Raw genomic sequence first — 18,239 nt, 5'->3', positions numbered from 1 at the left:
AATCAATTCCAATTTACAAATAACTTTAATGTATTTCTATATAAAATGCATTGTTATAATATTTTAAAATTTAAAGATTTACAAAATAGAAAGACATGAAAGTAATTTTCTTAAATCACAATTTTACAGCCAAAACAATAATTTCATTTAAAATAATTTCAAATTAAAAATCACTGTCATCTAAATCTTCAGGTGGTGGTTTATTTCGACTTCTCTGGTTAGACACACCACCATGACCTTTATAATCTACTTCATCTTCATCATCTTCATCTCCAAGGTCATCCAAGTCTATATCATCAGATTCATCTGATGATGCCGATTCACTCTCCTAGAAGTAAAAATGTAAAAAGTACAACAATTTTTCTAGTTAGGTAAATTAAATTTCAAACATATTTATATTAATTAGTTAGAATTTAAATTTATTGAAAACTAAATATATACAAATTGTAACAGTTTGTTACATGACTAATACACTTGTATTAAAAAAATTAATTGTACTGTAACACTTTAATCTAAAATGAAAATATGTGAAATTTCTGTTTGAATGTTATTCACATAAACTAGTCAAATTTACCTCGCTTATTTCTGGATTCATTGTTCCAGCTACTTTGCCACCTCTTTGCTGTACTGGTGCTGATGAATAGAACAAATAAATGTTACAATAGGTTTGCTTGTTGTTTTTAAACATTTAGAGAATTCCATAGCAGATAGAAAATAAACTTCTTTAACACAACAGGGAAAAAATCTTAATAGTAAAAAGTTTTAGCTTCCTAGCTGTTGCAAGAGAGCTTTACAGCTACTAGCTAGTTGGCATAATTACAGAATCACCACAGTTGCTTACATAACTCTAAAAGATTTAATTTTCATATAGTTGGAATATTAAGCTGAAGGTGAATCTGATGATTTTTAAAATATTTTTTTAATAGTGATAATTTTTTTATAATAATACTTTAGTCATAATACTTTAATATTTTTTAAGACTAATAATTAAAAAAAAACATAAACAAAACAAATTGAACTTAAATTTAAAAACATCAACTAAAACAGGTTTACGCATTTTAACAAGAATTAAGTTACATACAAAAATAACTAGATCTGGTCTTTATGTAAATTTTTAATACAAATCAAATTACATATTAGTATTTGACTCTCAGAAATTTAGAGTTTAACGACAATGTAACAAACTAAAAGATATTTTAAGACCACTAAATAATTTTGAATTGTGGGTACTAAAAGTTGGCTTCATCATCAGACATGTCAAAAGCATCACAAACTAGAGTACCTAGGTTTCGCGCTGGGGTAGTCATTCGAACTGAAAGTTTGGTAAAAATGCTTTTTGAATCAAATAAGTTTAAATTTTAAGTCAACTAGAAAACACAGCTAGAATATTCTAAGAATGGGTAAAGAATCTGCTGATGTAATGAAAAGATTCAAGTTTGATAAATAAACAACACTGACAAACATGCATACTTTTTGATGCATAAAATTTAAAGTTTAGTGCACAAAACTTATTTCTAATTGGTTGTTACCATAATCGAAGTTAGAATATAATATAGTTAGGCAAAATTTTCCTGGAAAACTTGAAATATTACTGAAACTAGTATTTTAACTAAAAAAGGGGATCAGCGTGGGGCTGGTAAAGCTCATGGTAGCTAAACAGAATAGCCCCAAGTTTGAATCTTTGGCAGAAGAGGCTTAATAGCTAGGGACAACAATCACCTAGGTGAGAAACTTCAAAATCAAACAACTGCTGCCTTGTAGTTTGTTTTTGAATGAACAAAGGTTATAGAAGCAAATCCAATAATAAAAGTCACCACTTAATTGCGTTGGAGGAAATCCCACCCAACATTAGAATTAGGAACAAACAAGAAGAAATTTTTTCAAATAAAATATTTTGTTGCTACTCTATTTATACTCTTACCATCGGGTCTGAACCGATCAGCTACACGGGACTGTTTGGGTATTTCTTCATCTGAATCTTTTTCATCATCATCTAAAAACAATAAGTTTATAGTTTAGATGCAAAAATACACAGCTCACGATAAAAAAAAAAATTGGAAATAGGTTTATTATAAAGGTTTGATTTTATTTTTGTTCTTATAACTAACCAAAAATATTTTTGTCATCGTCATCATCTTCTGGAGAAATTTGCTGGTGTTTTCTTTCTTCTGTTCGAATTTTTTCAGCCATACTCTTCAGTTGTTGCTCAGTTTCCTAAGAGAGAAAAAAACAGTTGTTTAAAGCAACTTTCAGGTACTTAAACTTTGTAGTTGATTCCTGTTAAAGTTGTTGATTAGTAAAATATTAATACTGACTTCTAACTTGTCTTGTTCCACTTTGTTTTGCTCTTCAAGCTGTGTTTCCAAAAAGGCCAAATTTCTAAACTTTATCATATAGGCATCGTACAGTTTTTGTAACTCCTCCTCAAGTCTTTCATACTCATCCATATATGCTGGTCTAGAAAAAGGAAACATAAATTTCAAATAATTTGTAAACAACAAAATATTCACAAAGCTACACAAATTATAAAGGCCTATAATAGAAAACATATATCTAAGCATGAGTATAATTAGAATAAAAACATACCGAACACTTTGTAATGTCTGTAAACGTTTATTATTTCTGTCCAACTCACTCTTCTTTTTTTCAATTTTAGCTTCCAAATTGGCTTCATCTGAAGCAACGTTGTCCAGCATGTTAATTGTTTTCTGAATCTCTTGCTGAAACAGTATTGACAGTTGTAATCGTTGCATGTTTTTCAATATATATTGTTTCTTAGACTCTACCATGGCCACTACTCACCCTGACAGCTTCAATGGATTGTTGCATTCCATGCTCTACTTCATTGATCTCCAGTGCTTTGGCAATAACCATGACTCTTTGTTCCTATGCAAAATTTGAACATGTAAAAAATAAATAAATACTCCCACAAAAAACATAATGGTATTTATTACATTAAAATAATATCTTACTCTTAAGTCAACTTCCTTCCCTAAAAGGTCATACAACTGGGCTCCTTTTACTGTTATTTCTGATGCTAATCTTCTTGCTTCTTTTAGTTCATTGATCTGCACAAAAGGCAATATTTATCAATTTACTGTATTTAAAAATCATTATCAACAAAATATTGAGAAAAAATTAAACATACATGCAATAACAAATTTTTTTGGTAAATCACAACTCCTACATATGCATTCAGTTAATTTGAACGAAAACAGAAGAGACATACCCTAGAAGAAACATCAAATGAAACACTAGAAATATCCCCTGCTCCAGATTCCAGCTTGCTCGCCACATTTGACTTTGTTGCATTATATAACACAGATGTTATCTTAAGCATTTCTTTTACTGCATAACCATCTGCTCCATATAATTTTTTGGTGTTCAGTTTAATGTGTGCTTTTGTAGCCTATAAGAGTAAAACATAGCTAAAACACTTTCAGGTTAAAAATAAAAGTTAATGATCAAGTTAAACATATGCAAACATAATAGGTTTCAGATTTTAAACATTCACAAGCTAGATTTTAAACTACCTTTATATATAAAAGAGATATCAACGATTATTATTATACATCTTACATTTTTAGGATACACACTCAGGTAGCTATGTGTTATTTTAAGCAAGTTTTAAAATCTTTTACATCATAATCGGCAAGTGAACTCTATTCCAATAATTTGTCTACTGTAACTCAATCCCTTAATGCCTATACCCTTTAGGAAAGTAACTCATACCAATTTTTAAATTTGTGATAATATTAAATTCTCACCATGAATTCAGCAACTGTTTTGATAAAAATTACACGATCTTGTTCTGTGTCAATGTCAATTCCCAAGTCAACATTAGGGTCATATCTGTAAAGAAAATATTTAAATTATGTTTGTAATTAATATTAAAGTTAACCATTTCTAAACTATTTCTATAGTGCAGAAAAAGTAAAGTTCATATTGTATTTAACAAAAGTATATAAAAAGATTGTGTGGTCTGTTGTATGCCCAGCTGCCAATAATTTTCCTAACATGAGTGCAGTATCCATCAGCAATTGGATATCCTAAAGGAATGAAGTCTGGAATACTCAGCAGTCTTGTGATCTATTACCTAACCTAATTGTCCTACAATTTAAAAGACTTGGTAAATATTTGTATTCATAAATAACAATTTCCAGTATACAAGTATGAACCAAAAGTTGTTTACCTTTTCATCAACCATGTTAGACATTCATAAACAAGTTTAAAATTTGGTGTTCTGAAATTCTCCATGGAGATAAGTCGATGGAACCCTAAAGCTCTCATCATTTCTGTAAAATCTGAAATTAAAATTTATTTTTAATAGCCTGTAGTTTCTGCATTTGTACTTCTACTTTTTACTATAGCAGCACTTTACTTTAGCCTAAAGTCTTTAGGTTGTAAAGAACCTGTTGCAAAATCTATATCTGAAGTGAGTAGTGTTGTAGAAGAGTTGTAGCCTAGTTATTTACTTGCCTATAGTCTATAGTATTTTATATAGTTAAGTAAAAAAGACAATAAATAAAATAAAAATGTAAAACTTTTGCCTAAAATAAATCTCGATTCTAGAGATCTAGATCTAGATCTATTCTAATTTTTAAATTTTAATTAAAAATAATTTATACCCTAGGCTTTTTTTTTTTTTTTTTTAGTTTAGTAAAAGAGTAGGCCTATTTTCAATTTTGTATTTTAAACAAAGTTAGTAAAAAAAAGTCAAAAGTATGTTTCCAGATCTTCTAGGTCAAGTAACAATATGGGATTTTAATAGTAAATCTATGCTACAAATTTACTTCTTAAGTCTTTAAAGCTCATTTTTAAAAATATGAGTCAAACTATGCTGGATACAACAGACGGAAATATGTATGGAACTCAGCTACAACGCCATCTATAAACAGTTTTGCACCATGGTGAAAAGGTTACAAGGTAAGTCTAAATACCAATTTATATCATAAAAAATCGTGTCGAAAAATACGCATGCATCTTACGAAATTTTGGTTGTTGCAATCTCGTTATTAGTTTAGACTGGATTAAATATCTTTAAAACCATTAACATAGTTTGACACAAAATAGTTTTAGTTTTTGAGAAAATAATTAGCAATAATTATGTTCAAAGAATGGCATTATATTTACGAACTTAATCGTATCTAAAATGCAAGTCAATATCCAAAGAAAACTAAGGGAAGCACAGAATATCTTAGTGTAAACCATTTTAGTATCGTGAGCTTAGCGTTCTACTGTAAGGTTTCCACACTGAAATCACAGTGTCCAGGCAGCTATAGCAAATATAGTCCATGACTAGCACGCAGAGGCGTAGCGAGTGGGGGGGGGGCGGGGGACATATGTCCCCGGGCGCCGACCTGAGGGGGGGGGCGCCAAATTGAAAGTTTGAGGGGGGTGCAAATGAAAAGTTCGATGGGGGTGCAAATCGAAAGTTTGAGGGGGGGGGGTGCAAATGAAAAGTTCGAGGGGGGGGTGCAAATCGAAAGTTTGAGGGGGGTGCAAATGAAAAGTTCGAAGGGGGGTGCAAATCGAAAGTTTGTCCCCGGGCGCCGGGAAGGGTCGCAACGCCTCTGCTAGCACGAAGTTTGGCTGTCTGATAAAGTGGGCTCTTTCGCCAGATTGCGCAAAAAAAAAATCTCTGGATGGCAATAATTAAAGTTCATCTCTAAGAACTAACGTTCCATAGATGAATTAGAGTTAATATGTTTCTTGACCTCGGCTAATGAAAGGATGGTGTAGTCAGTACTACGCCTAAACCACACTTAATTTAAATAACGTGAGTCAGATAGCCTACCGCGAGTTGACCCAGGGACACACACACACACACACACACACACACATATATATATATATATATATATATATATATATATATATATATATATATATATATATATATATATATATATATATATATATATATATATATATATATATATATATATATATATATATATATAATTTTTCTTTCGGTGGGGGGGGGGGGGGGGTGACACCATAATTTGCCGACCACTGACGCTAACTAAAAATTTATCTACCCTTTAGAGTGAGGGACTATGGCAACACGTTCAGATACTTTCACACTCTCTCCTTGTGTGTTAGATATTATCTATGTAAATACATACACGCCCCACACTTTTTTTTCCAGCTCATCCTCACGAGTTCTACTTTTTAAATACAGATGTAACAGCAATACAAACATACATAAATATACTTTTAGCTCTTTCAAATTAAGTGTTGAGAGAGTCTTGCCTAAAAAAAAAATAACACAGTTAATCACAAGGCAATTAGCAGCGAGCACGTGACCGGATCAATTAACAGAGAGGCAACAACCTAGTAGGTTTTGCATATGTTTCAGTGTTTGTGTGAACTTCTGTCAAACACTGAACGTCCACCTAACTGACATCATCATTCACTCTGCGGCTTTTAAAGTATCCAGAACATTTTTTACGCAGATATTTGTGTAATGTCTTAGACAAAATAAAGTTCTCGGTAAAGCTGGAATATTTGTCTAAATTTAAAGATACAACTCAATTTTTAGTTTTAGAGTTTATTGATAATATAAACCAGTTAAAATGAAGGAAAGTCATGTTTGGAATTATTTGATGATTTTCTTATCCATTGTCACGTGTGTCTCATCTCAGACCGAAGGTAAATTTCATATATATATATATATATATATATATATATATATATATATATATATATATATATATATATATATAACGTTTTTTTTTCTAAATATAAGCTTACAAAAATATTTTTGGTTTATATTATTCCAGTTCTCAAAATTACCCCCCCCCCCTCCCCACCCACCAATTCTGAAACGTTTCAAGAATCTAATATAATCGCTTTTCCACCCCACCCTCTTCTTCCCAAAAAATTTCTATAATTCAGACACACATTTTTTTTCCCATTCTATTTATTGTAAATAGAACGGAAAAATGGGATACACAAAGTGATCTCACTACTAAACCCTCTTCTTTGCCTTCCTTTTCAACATCTTCCAAAAAATTGAATCCTTGCTAAATTATACACATAGCCGGACGCAATTACCACTAGCTGAAATATAATGTCACACGTCTTTCTTTTATTTCTGATTCATGCATTTAGATAAAGACATTACAGTTTTTTTAGAAAGTAAAGAAAAATATCCTACGATTTATTATTATTAATTGTATATATATATATATATATATATATATATATATATATATATATATATATATATATATATATATATATATATATATATATACCTATATATATATATATATATATATATATATATATATATATATATATATATATATATATATATATATATATATCAGTAGCGTAGCGGGGTGGGGGGGGGGGGGGGGCGGGGGGGGACATATGTCCCTGGGCGCCGACCTTAAGGGGCGCCAAAATGGGTTGGAAAAATAAATTGAAAGGTTGAGGGGGTGCAAATCGAAAGTTTGAGGGGGGGGGGGGTGGAGATCGAAAAGTTTGCCCCCGGGCGCCGGGAAGGGTCGCTACGCCTCTGATATATATATATATATATATATATATATATATATATATATATATATATATATATATATATATATATATATATATATATATATATATATATATATATATATATATATATATATAATAGAGACTTAAATTTCCTGTGTAATCAAGCAAAAAATAAAATTCGATATTTTGACTAATCTCGATTTTTTTACACCTTCCTGTATCGGAAAAAACCCAGTTTTGCAATCATGTGTGTGTGCGTGTGTGTGTGTGCGTGTATATATATACCTATATATATATATATATATATATATATATATATATATATATATATATATATATATATATATATATATCAGTAGCGTAGCGGGGTGGGGGGGGGGGGGCGGGGGGGACATATGTCCCTGGGCGCCGACCTTAAGGGGCGCCAAAATGGGTTGGAAAAATAAATTGAAAGGTTGAGGGGGGTGCAAATCGAAAGTTTGAGGGGGGGGGGGGGTGGAGATCGAAAAGTTTGCCCCCGGGCGCCGGGAAGGGTCGCTACGCCTCTGATATATATATATATATATATATATATATATATATATATATATATATATATATATATATATATATATATATATATATATATATATATATAATAGAGACTTAAATTTCCTGTGTAATCAAGCAAAAAATAAAATTCGATATTTTGACTAATCTCGATTTTTTTACACCTTCCTGTATCGGAAAAACCCAGTTTTGCAATCATGTGTGTGTGCGTGTGTGTGTGTGCGTGTATGAGTGATAACAATACGCGGAGCACCAAATCAGTTAGGTGGACGAAATTTCACATTTGTGCATTTTAATGTTTAAGCTATTTCCGGTAACCGAAAGAGTATTAAAATTTATTACACCGCGAAGGATAGCTTGTATAGCGTTTCAGATATGTAGACTAAATGCCACATATACTTAGGTTTCTTTAAACTTATGAGTGATTTCCGATATCCGGAAGTTGTACTTCACTCTAGTTCTGCTTTCTGAAATATCGAGAGTACCGTTTCAGTAAAGTGGACACATTTTAAAAAAAAATACATTAAAAGATCCTATATGTTGTTTTCTATCAACTTTTAACTATTTCCAAAAACCGGATGTGGTACTTTACTCTCTTTTAAATCAAGGTTGACTAAATCATAATAAATTAAGAGCAGCTGTTTTTGTACGATGCCAGCCGGCCTTGATGCTGTTTGGATGGGATGTGTCACCTAAAGGCCATGGCCAGATAAACTTTCATTTGTTAGGGACAACAGATGGAAATCAACAATAGGGCTGAAGCAACAGGTTTTTGTCTTGTCAGCTGATCTTCAATGTACAGAACACAAATCAGGGAAAGTACTTTATTTAAATGGTCCCTACTTGTTGGCGGTGAAATTTTAATTAGCCACTGTCCATACAATTAAATCAACTGTATTTTATAACACGGAAAAAGTTATAATTTCTATAATGGGGCACTGTTGATCACAGCTTTTCAATGCTAACGAATAGTCTTCATCCACTTCACTGTCCCCCGAATTCTCTTTGGAATAATGCCTACAGATATTTTTTAAAAAAAACGATGTTACTTTAACTGTGGTGTTGAAGCCCAACAGTGCTGTCAGTCCCTACCCACCAGTCTACCTTACTCTCATGCAGTCATCAAGTGCACGAAGGACCAGGGTAAACGTGACAAGAGCTGCCTGCAAGATTGTACACAGGGCTGTAAGATTGTGCACCTGTAGGATTGTACACAGGGCTGTAAGATTGTGCACCTGTAGGATTGTAAACAGGGCTGTAAGATTGTGCACCTGTAGGATTGTACACAGGGCTGTAAGATTGTGCACCTACAGGATTGTAAACAGGGCTGTAAGATTGTGCACCTACAGGATTGTAAACAGGGCTGTAAGACTGTGCACCTACAGGATTGTAAACAGGACTGTAAGATTGTGTACCTGCAAGATTGTAAACAACGCTGTAAGATTGTGCATCTATAGAAGCTTACAAAGGGCTGTAAACCCCCACTCGCCGCCAACGTGTGTATTTATAAAGTATTTTAAAGCATACAAGTATTAGGACAAAAATGTGTTTAGCCCATCATATGAAAGTATTATTTCTGATAACTCAAAGAATGTGTTGAACGTGGAGACGATCAGCAAGAGTTCCGTTGTTGCCATCAAGACTTGACTTTCATCAACATTTCCACATCTCCTGTAATTATGTCCCCTGCCACAATATATACTTCAATATAGCCGTCAGCTGTTGCTGTAATTAAGCAGTATTCGTGGAGCTGGTACTTGGTTATACGGTTTATTGCAACTGTTTAAGGGAACTCTAATTACCGATACGTATGTAAGGTGGTAAAGGATCTAAACAAACAAATGGGTTGTGCATGAAAAATGTTTTATTATGATATTTAAGAAATATGATTATCGTAATAAGCGAATATTAGAGAATATAATACTTCTTTGATTGAGGAGAAATGGATAAGACTTTAGTTATTGCGTTGTTGGCCGATCTAACTAAGTTTAGATGCACCTATTTAATGACCAGTTTTATTGCTAGTGGCCTAAGCGTAACATCCCTGATGCGTGTATTGATTATCTACAGCGCCGGATCAGTTTCAGTTAAAACCTAAGTCTAAATGATGAATACATTATAAACTTCACAGCTACATGTGACGTAAGAGCTAAATTTAGCTGATGTGCGCTAGTACAGTGTTGTTATCTACTGATCCCAACACATCCACTGGTCCCATTACATGTAATGGTCCCAACACATCTAATGGTCCCAACACATCTAATGGTCCCAACACATCTAATGATCTCAACACATCTAATGGTCCCATTAATGGTCCCAACACATCTAATGGCCCCAACACATCTAATGGTCCCAACACATCAAATGGTCCCAACACATCTAATGGTCCCAACACATCTAATGGTCCCAACACATCTAATGGTCCCAACACATCTAATGGTCCCAACAAATCTAATGGTCCCAACACATCTAATGATCACAACACATTTAATGGTCCCAACACGCAACACATCTAATGGTCCCAACACATCTAATTGTCTCAGCACATCTAATGGTCCCAACACATTTAATGGTCCCAACACATCTAATGGTCCCAACACATTTAATTGTCCCAACACATCTAATGGTCCCAACATATCTAATGGTCCCAACACATCTAATCGTCTCAACAGATCTAATGGTCCCAACACATCTAATGGTTCCAACACATCTAATGGTCCCAACACATCTTATGGTCCCAACACATCTAATTGTCTCAAAACATCAACTGTCCCAACATATCTAATGGTCCCAACACATCTTATGGTCCCAACACATCTAATTGTCTCAAAACATCAACTGTCCCAACATATCTAATGGTCCCAACCCATCTAATTTTCTCAACACATCTAATGGTCCCAACACATCTATTGGTCCCAACACATCAAATGGTCCCAACACATCTAATGGTCCCAACATATCTAATGGTCCCAACACATCTAATGGTCCCAACACATCAAGTGGTCCCAACACATCTAATGAATGGTCCCAACACATCTAATGAAAGGTCCCAACACATCTAATGGTCCCAACACATCAAGTGGTCCCAACACATCTAATGAATGGTCCCAACACATCTAATGAATGGTCCCAACACATCTAATGGTCCCAACACATCAAATGGTCCCAACACATCTAATGAATGGTCCCAACACATCTAATGGTCCCAACACATCTATTGGCGGTGCTACTTGAGGGTGTGATTAAAACGAGAAAATTTCAACCAGATCAATACGCCTGTTGGTCGCTGTAAAAAAAAAAAAAAAAAAAAAAAAAAAAAACTACTCCAAACACGTTTTCACTTTGTGCCTCACGTTTACTGTAGTGTATTTAATCTACAGGCAGGAACAGAAATGGCCTCTCATCCGTGTCTGCTTCAAATGACGAGGAAGCTGAACTGGCAGGTAATTGATCTGGCCAGTCAATACGGTTGTTTCAGTAACTGACTTGCCAGATGGTACATGTTTTAAAAATTTATTTAACATCTAGAATTAATAAATACTTAATCGTTTACTTTCGATAAACTTTGTATATTACACTCATTTCTTTATATCTCTTATCCACATACCTGTGTATATGTTTAAATTTTACATCAACAAGTCTGTTATAACTATGCATGTCTAAACTAGTTCTGTTTGTCTTTTATTAGTCTGTACACCACTTCATTAACAATACATTCATTAACTAAAATTAACAATAATTCATTAAAGATTATTTACTGATTTAATTTTGACAACAGCAGCCCGTTCGATTAAATCGGTTGAATTAAGTACAGTTATCATTTTCCTGTTTTAAAATAGGTCTTAAAGATTTCCTGACTGACTTGAAAGCCAACAGTTCGAACCAAAAGACGACCGTCGTGCCCAAAACAACAGCCGCTAAAGGTATCGAAGGTAACCGATAATTGCATTTCGATAAACCTAATTGTCTAATTTAAAGGTTGACCTCTGAACCGTAATCTTAGAGGGTTTACTATAATATGCCAGGTACCCTATTAAACTGAGTGGATATCTAACTACGCGATAGTAACTTTGATTTTAATTTCAAATTGAAATTGAGAAAAATTAATTTTTCTTATGTTTTAAATTTTGAAAGCTCTAATAGTTTAGTTTTTTAGTTATTTGCTTCAAGTAATATACCAACTGAACTAAGTTACTTATAATTTAGGTCTACAGCATGGCTTATTCTCATAATTTTTGTATCACTACAACAAAGTAGAACAAAAAACTATAGATCATGGACTGGTTAGGGTATGGGAGGGTTAACATTGATCCCTGTTTTTTTTAAAGATGACCTCGGGTCAGGCCCCTTGGCTAAAGTGGACGAACAGGAGGATACAACAACATCCACTGTCGCCTCAGTAACAACTACACGTAAGTGGGTATTTTTTATTTGACAATACTAAAAAATTATTTATCATTTAACAATGCTAAAAATTACTTATCATTTTTTTTTAAATGCTAAAAATTATTTATCATTTAACAACACCATGCCCCCCCCCCATCCAAAACCGAACTCCGCCATTAATTTTTATTTGACAACATGTATATACATATGCTGTATATGTTCATTTGAAAACGTGTCCATACATATGTTGTATATGTTTATTTGACAACATGTCCATACATACGCTGCATATGTTCATTTGACGATATGTCAATACATATGCTGTATATGCTGTCCTGACAGGTAAAACGCCACAGTTCCAGCGCCCAACAACCAGCGTCAGACCTGCAGGTAAAGCAAGTGCTGGCTCCAACGACACGTCAAAAGGTACACTTGCCCAACTCTGTTTCAACACTCTCATATATATATATATATATATATATATATATATATATATATATATATATATATATATATATATATATATATATATATATATATACCTGGGGCAAGTGTTCGGCATGTGCCATAGACGAGAAAACATTTTAATGATAATTGATGTTATCTTTCAGACGATGACAAGGCATCACCGGGCCAGTTGTACGGTAACAAAACGAACTCCCTGTCTGGTGTCATGTCAGATGGTAAACATTTTATTTTAAACTGCTGGTTTTTGGGTCACTGGTGTGTCCGTTTACTGGTGTGTTTGCCTAATATTGTATTAGTTTACTGGTGTGTTTTCCTAATGGTGTGTCCGTTTACTGGTGTATTTTCCTAATGATGTGTCAGTTTACTGGAGTGTTGGCCTAGTGGTGTGTCCGTTTACTGGTGTGTTTGCCTAGTGGTGTGTCAGTCTACTGGTGTGTTTGCCTAATGGTGTGTCCATTTACTAGTGTGTTTGCCTAGTGGTGTGTCAGTCTACTGGTGTGTTTGCCTAATGGTGTGTCCATTTACTAGTGTGTTTGCCTAGTGGTGTGTCAGTTTACTGGTGTGTTTGCCTAGTGGTGTGTCAGTTTACTGGTGTGTTTGCCTAGTGGTGTGTTCGTTTACTGGTGTGTTTGCCTAGTGGTGTGTCAGTTTACTGGTGTGTTTGCCTAGTGGTGTGTTCGTTTACTGGTGTGTTTGCCTAATATTGTATCAGTTTACTAGTGAGTTTGCTTAATGGGGTTTCAGCCTTTGCTTTATGTATCTTCTACTAAAATTAATTATATATCAGTACATATTTTAGTTACCTATGTAACCTATTCTAATATAGTACGTGCAATGTAAGATATTACACAATAAACTTGCACTGCGGTGGCTGATACATGTCTGTATACTGGATGCCGACCCCTGGTTTAGCCTAGCGTAATGTCAATTAGTTGTATCAGCTGGTCATACTAATTGTGTGTGTGACATCCCCCCCCCCACCCCACCCCCCTCACCACTCTCTATTCTGTTGTATTGTGCCCGGCCATTGACACTAATGAACCTCTGCTCGTAGACAACACCGCTTGGGGCAACACAACACGTAACAACAGCTTCACCACCATCAGGACTACAACAACAGGTAACATGTGTTGGGAATGGGCTTTTGTGCTCTGTCGTGGTGCATTAGCTGTTTCTTCAAGGGTTTTTGTCTTCTGTCATTGTGTATTTGCTGTTTCTCCAAGTCTTCTGTCATTGTGTCTTTGCTGTTTCTCCAAGTCTTCTGTCATTGTGTCTTTATGTTTCTCCGAGGCTGTTGTCTTCTGTAATTGTGTATTTGCTGTTTCTCCAAAGGCTTTTGTCTTTTGTCATTGTGTATTTACTATTTCTCCAAAGACTTTTGTCTTTTGTCATTGTGTATTTACTATTTCTCCAAAGGCTTTTGTCTTCTGTCATTGTGTCTTTGCTGTTTCTCCAAGGGCTTTTGTCTTTTGTCATTGTGTCTTTGCTATTTCTCCCAGGGTTTTAGCAGTTTCTTTTTTCATTTTTTTCTGAATGCGGTTAATGTTGTCTGTTACATGTTAAGAATGCTTTTTTGTATATGGCGCAGTTTTTGTTTGAAACATTTTCTTATCAAGAAGGCGGTGGAGGGTTGGGGCTGAGGGCACAGTAAAGTTTCAGGAACACAATAACATTTTCGGGGGTGGGGGACGACACTGGTTAGCAATATGCAATATGTTCCTGTTTAAATGTGTTAATAGTTTCATTATCAAGTCAACTACACACACGTGTGTGTGTGTGTTTATGTGTGTGCGTGTGTGTGTGTGTAGTGCGTAGTTCCCCACCCCTCGCTTTTCTTTAGAACCCTCATGGATTTTATTAATTTTTTTTTCAAAATATGACTACTAGATCAGGATAATTCTACAACAGCTCAGGATAATCCTGAATTCGCTGCCCTGCTTGAAGATGGGGACAACACCACCAAACCAATCGCCGTGTCATCCACTGGACCAGAGGGTAAGACGTGTACTTTGTGTGGTAGAGACTTTTGTTGTATTGTGTTATGTTAGTTTGGATGTATCGCCGCTGTTTTAATTATGCTTGTGTTCTGTTAATTTGGAGGTATCGCCGTTGTTTTAATTACGTTTGTTTCGGTTTTTGCATGTGTATTTGTTTCAATTTTTTTCAGTTGTGTTTGTTCTGCTTTTTTAGTTGTATTTGTTTCGGTTTTTTAACTTTCGCTTCGCAATGTTCATAGAATGTCATACAAGATTTCGATTTTTAGACCTGCATGAAAAAGGAAACAATTAAAAATAAACTTTTAACATCAAAAAGTAAAAATAACGTAATCTAGACTAATGATTCAACAGTTATAGAGAAATATGTTAATAACTAATATACATGCAAATGAGACTTGGTGGGCTCTATTCAAAGTAATGACAGGCTGTTTGAGGCCCACGGGACTTGTGATACATTGCGTTACCAAGGTTACCATTAAGATACGACTCGGATTGGACAGTTTTTATGCCGTCTACACACTTTGTTTTACTAAGCTAAACAAACAAAGTTTATCGTGGTATACTGTGGGGGTGTCTACACAAATTGTTTTACTGAGCTAAACAAATAAAGTTTATTGTGGTATACAGTGGGGGTGTCTACACAAATTGTTTTACTGAGCTAAACAAATAGAGCTTGCTGTGGTCTACTTTTGGGTGTCAACACAATTTGTTTTACTGAGCTAAACAAATAGAGCGTAAGGTGGTCTATTGTGGGGTGTCTACACAATTTGTTTTACTGAGCTCACAAAGGGAGCTTACTATGGTCGCTTGTTGGTCGTTTGACTAAACCTGTTGCCCACCACTGACGCTTAGGCCTAACGTTGTTGGGTTTTTTTTTAAATCTTTCCGAGTGTAAATATTTGTTTGTGGTAATCAAGGGGTGAGGCGAGGTTGGCAGGCAGCTGCAGGTAGGGTGAGCTGGTTACTGATGCAGCTGCTGGGGGACAGGTGACAGGTGTGTCGTGATGACAGGTGTCGTGTAGATGAGCAGTTCGGGTCAGTGGTTATAGTACAGGGCAGAGGCAGTGGAGAGTGGCAGTGTGGCGTGTGACTCATTGGGGCAGCCACACCTAGACAGTGTGGCAAGTGACTCACACAGACAGCCACACCTAGACAGCCGCATATAGACAGCCACACCTAGACAGTGTGACAAGTGACTCACACAGACAGCCACATATAGACAGCTACACCTAGACGGTGTGGCAAGTCACACAGACAGCCACACCTAGACAGTGTGACAAGCGACACATACAGACAGCCACATATAGACAGCTACACCTAGACAGTGTGACAAGTGACTCACACAGACAGCCACACCTAGACAGATGGCATATGACACACAGCCACACCAATAGCTTGACAGCCTCTTTATTCTCATACCACCTCCTCCAGGCTACATGATGTAGCCACTGCTTGAGACTATCATACGAGGGTTTTATTGTGTGTGATTGAAGTCACAAGTCATGTTGTTATTTTACTACTGGGTCATCTCGATATGAGAGTACACGTTTATAGAACTTAAATATCGCCATATTTCAAAATGCTGTATTTATAATGCAATGCAATTATGTCAAGTAACATATTTGTATGCTGGGAAATCTTTACTTGTGGCTACAATGAATCTGCACACAATTTTTGTTTACTATATATAGGCTAACCATTTTCACTTGTTTTATATTTTTTCCAATGGAAAATTTTAGTGAATCCTAAATATAAGATCAATATTTTAAAAGTAATTTTTAAATGTATTTATTATTTATTGTATTTAATCAATATTTTTACTAATTAATTAATTGGTTTCAGGTGTTTAGCAAGCTATAGTTTATTAAAATTACTGTGATTCTGTAATGATATGATACTATTTATATAAAGGCGGTTTATTTGTTTATCAATATTAATATATTATTATTATTTTATAGACGCTGCAATATCCATGGTAAGTCTATTTTGATTAAAAAACACAATTTTCTAAAGCATGTATCTATCAATACTGTTAATGGTTAAAATGTATTTGTTGGGAACAAAAAGAAACGTAACGCGTTTAAAATGTTACATAAATATTCACGGGAGGTAAATCTATCATCTAGATTACTTTTTAATTTCATTGTTGATTCCCTTTTTCTTGCCTTATTTAGTCGTGTGGTAGCTAGCATCAAGTCAAACCCATTTTAAACGTTTTTATTTTTAAAACAAATATTTTATTTTATTTACCTCCACTGTCCACCATTTTTTGTCAGGTCGCTGACAACTGCCTCGTTTTGGTCTCAGCCTTGGCGGTCACGGTGACCCTGCTCTATGCTCCAGTGTAAGGCTGCAACAATCAACCCAGCAAGTTGTAGCGACAAATTTTTATGTGATTTGTTTCGTAATTTTTCTCTTTTATATTTTATTTATTCGAATTAAACTGGTAAAATTATTAACAGTACTTCAGTTATTTTTTTTTATTTATAGACTTGTATTTTTGGTAAATTGATAAAACGAGTTCTGCTTGAGAAATAATTTTACACTACTTTATGCTGAAAATTTGCGCATACCTTTAATCCATTACATTCCTTGTACTGAATATTCAACAAGTTTAAACAATAGTGCGAACTGTAGTCTTTAAATATCCGCTAAACACCTAGATCTAGATCTACCGAATTCAAGATCAGTGTTTCTTCCAGACTTTTTTCTCCGCGCGGGGGGACGGGGGACAGTGGTAAAGGTATGTTTTCTATATAAATTCAATTTCGTTCGGGGGGGGGGGTAGACTTTCTTGGGGGGGGGGGGGGGCTCTAGAGATGCCTGGAAGAAACTCTGTTCAAGATAAGGATAGTTGATGTAGCCAATCAGGACGTGAGATGAATCGAACAGGCGTTACTCTTCCACCTTCTGCTACAAGATACATGTGTACAGGGTTTAACAAGTAAAAATATATACTTTTAACAGTGTCCGACCCCCTCGAAGAAAGTCTACTACCGCCCCCCCCCCCCCGAAAATTTCAAGTGCCCCCCCCCCCCCCCCGAGAAAAAAGTCTGGAAGAAACACTGCTGATCATTGCCCCAGTTAAAAAAAAAACACTTTATTGCAAATATTCAAACTAACGAATAATAATCGTACATTTTTTAATTAATTCAAAATTGTTAATAAAAACACGGAATAAAAGATCCGATTTTAATATAACATGTTTCTTTAGAACTATGCAAATTGTTTAGGCCCATAAGCCCCCACTGTATCTATAATGCGACCGCTGTAATAAGATCGTTATCAATGATCCTCAGGAGTATTGATTTTTTTCCCCTTTCTGACTTC

General features: G+C 34.8%; 2 protein-coding genes across 3 annotated transcripts; one reads left to right on the top strand and one right to left on the bottom strand.

The window, feature by feature from the left end:
* Nucleotides 1–12: 12 nt before the first annotated feature.
* Nucleotides 13–4,917, bottom strand: LOC131945101 (clusterin-associated protein 1). 2 transcript variants are annotated; one of them, XM_059306088.1, is made up of 12 exons: nucleotides 4,794–4,917; nucleotides 4,193–4,304; nucleotides 3,768–3,852; nucleotides 3,230–3,409; nucleotides 2,973–3,068; nucleotides 2,803–2,886; nucleotides 2,587–2,720; nucleotides 2,316–2,457; nucleotides 2,109–2,214; nucleotides 1,922–1,993; nucleotides 575–633; nucleotides 13–328 (listed from the first exon to the last, which is right to left on the bottom strand). In XM_059306088.1, the coding sequence occupies exons 1-12, from the start codon at nucleotides 4,813–4,815 to the stop codon at nucleotides 164–166; spliced, it is 1,257 nt and encodes a 418-aa protein (XP_059162071.1). In that variant the 5' UTR covers nucleotides 4,816–4,917; the 3' UTR covers nucleotides 13–163. The 2 variants fall into 2 exon arrangements, with proteins under 2 accessions (XP_059162071.1, XP_059162072.1); XM_059306089.1 differs by lacking the exons at nucleotides 13–328; nucleotides 575–633 and adding an exon at nucleotides 1,134–1,312.
* Nucleotides 4,918–6,342: 1,425 nt separating this feature from the next.
* On the top strand, nucleotides 6,343–17,352 carry LOC131945107 (uncharacterized). The gene is made up of 10 exons (XM_059306111.1): nucleotides 6,343–6,654; nucleotides 11,439–11,501; nucleotides 11,898–11,990; nucleotides 12,387–12,470; nucleotides 12,787–12,870; nucleotides 13,056–13,127; nucleotides 13,967–14,032; nucleotides 14,800–14,907; nucleotides 16,868–16,884; nucleotides 17,186–17,352. The coding sequence occupies exons 1-10, from the start codon at nucleotides 6,579–6,581 to the stop codon at nucleotides 17,255–17,257; spliced, it is 735 nt and encodes a 244-aa protein (XP_059162094.1). The 5' UTR covers nucleotides 6,343–6,578; the 3' UTR covers nucleotides 17,258–17,352.
* Nucleotides 17,353–18,239: the final 887 nt, after the last annotated feature.

Source organism: Physella acuta, unplaced genomic scaffold (genome assembly GCF_028476545.2).
Source record: "Physella acuta isolate Inbredline_101_S28 unplaced genomic scaffold, ASM2847654v3 ptg000524l, whole genome shotgun sequence".
Classification (NCBI taxonomy): Eukaryota; Metazoa; Mollusca; class Gastropoda; family Physidae; genus Physella; species Physella acuta.
The sequence above is the reverse complement of the archived record's forward strand: the minus strand, read 5'-3'. Positions and strand labels throughout refer to the sequence as shown.

Bases quoted from the DNA above. Each gene is read 5' to 3' on its own strand.
- LOC131945101 (XM_059306088.1), bottom strand. From the start codon at position 4,815: ATGAGCTTTAAAGACTTAAGAA. The intron at 3,410-3,767 runs GTGAGAATTTAA...TTACTCTTATAG, and splicing joins AAACAGTTGCTGAATTCATG to GCTACAAAAGCACACATTAA. The intron at 634-1,921 runs GTAAGAGTATAA...TCTATTCATCAG, and splicing joins TGATCGGTTCAGACCCGATG to CACCAGTACAGCAAAGAGGT.
- LOC131945107 (XM_059306111.1), top strand. From the start codon at position 6,579: ATGAAGGAAAGTCATGTTTGGAATTATTTGATGATTTTCTTATCCATT. The intron at 12,471-12,786 runs GTAAGTGGGTAT...CTGTCCTGACAG, and splicing joins CGCCTCAGTAACAACTACAC to GTAAAACGCCACAGTTCCAG. The intron at 14,033-14,799 runs GTAACATGTGTT...TATGACTACTAG, and splicing joins CATCAGGACTACAACAACAG to ATCAGGATAATTCTACAACA.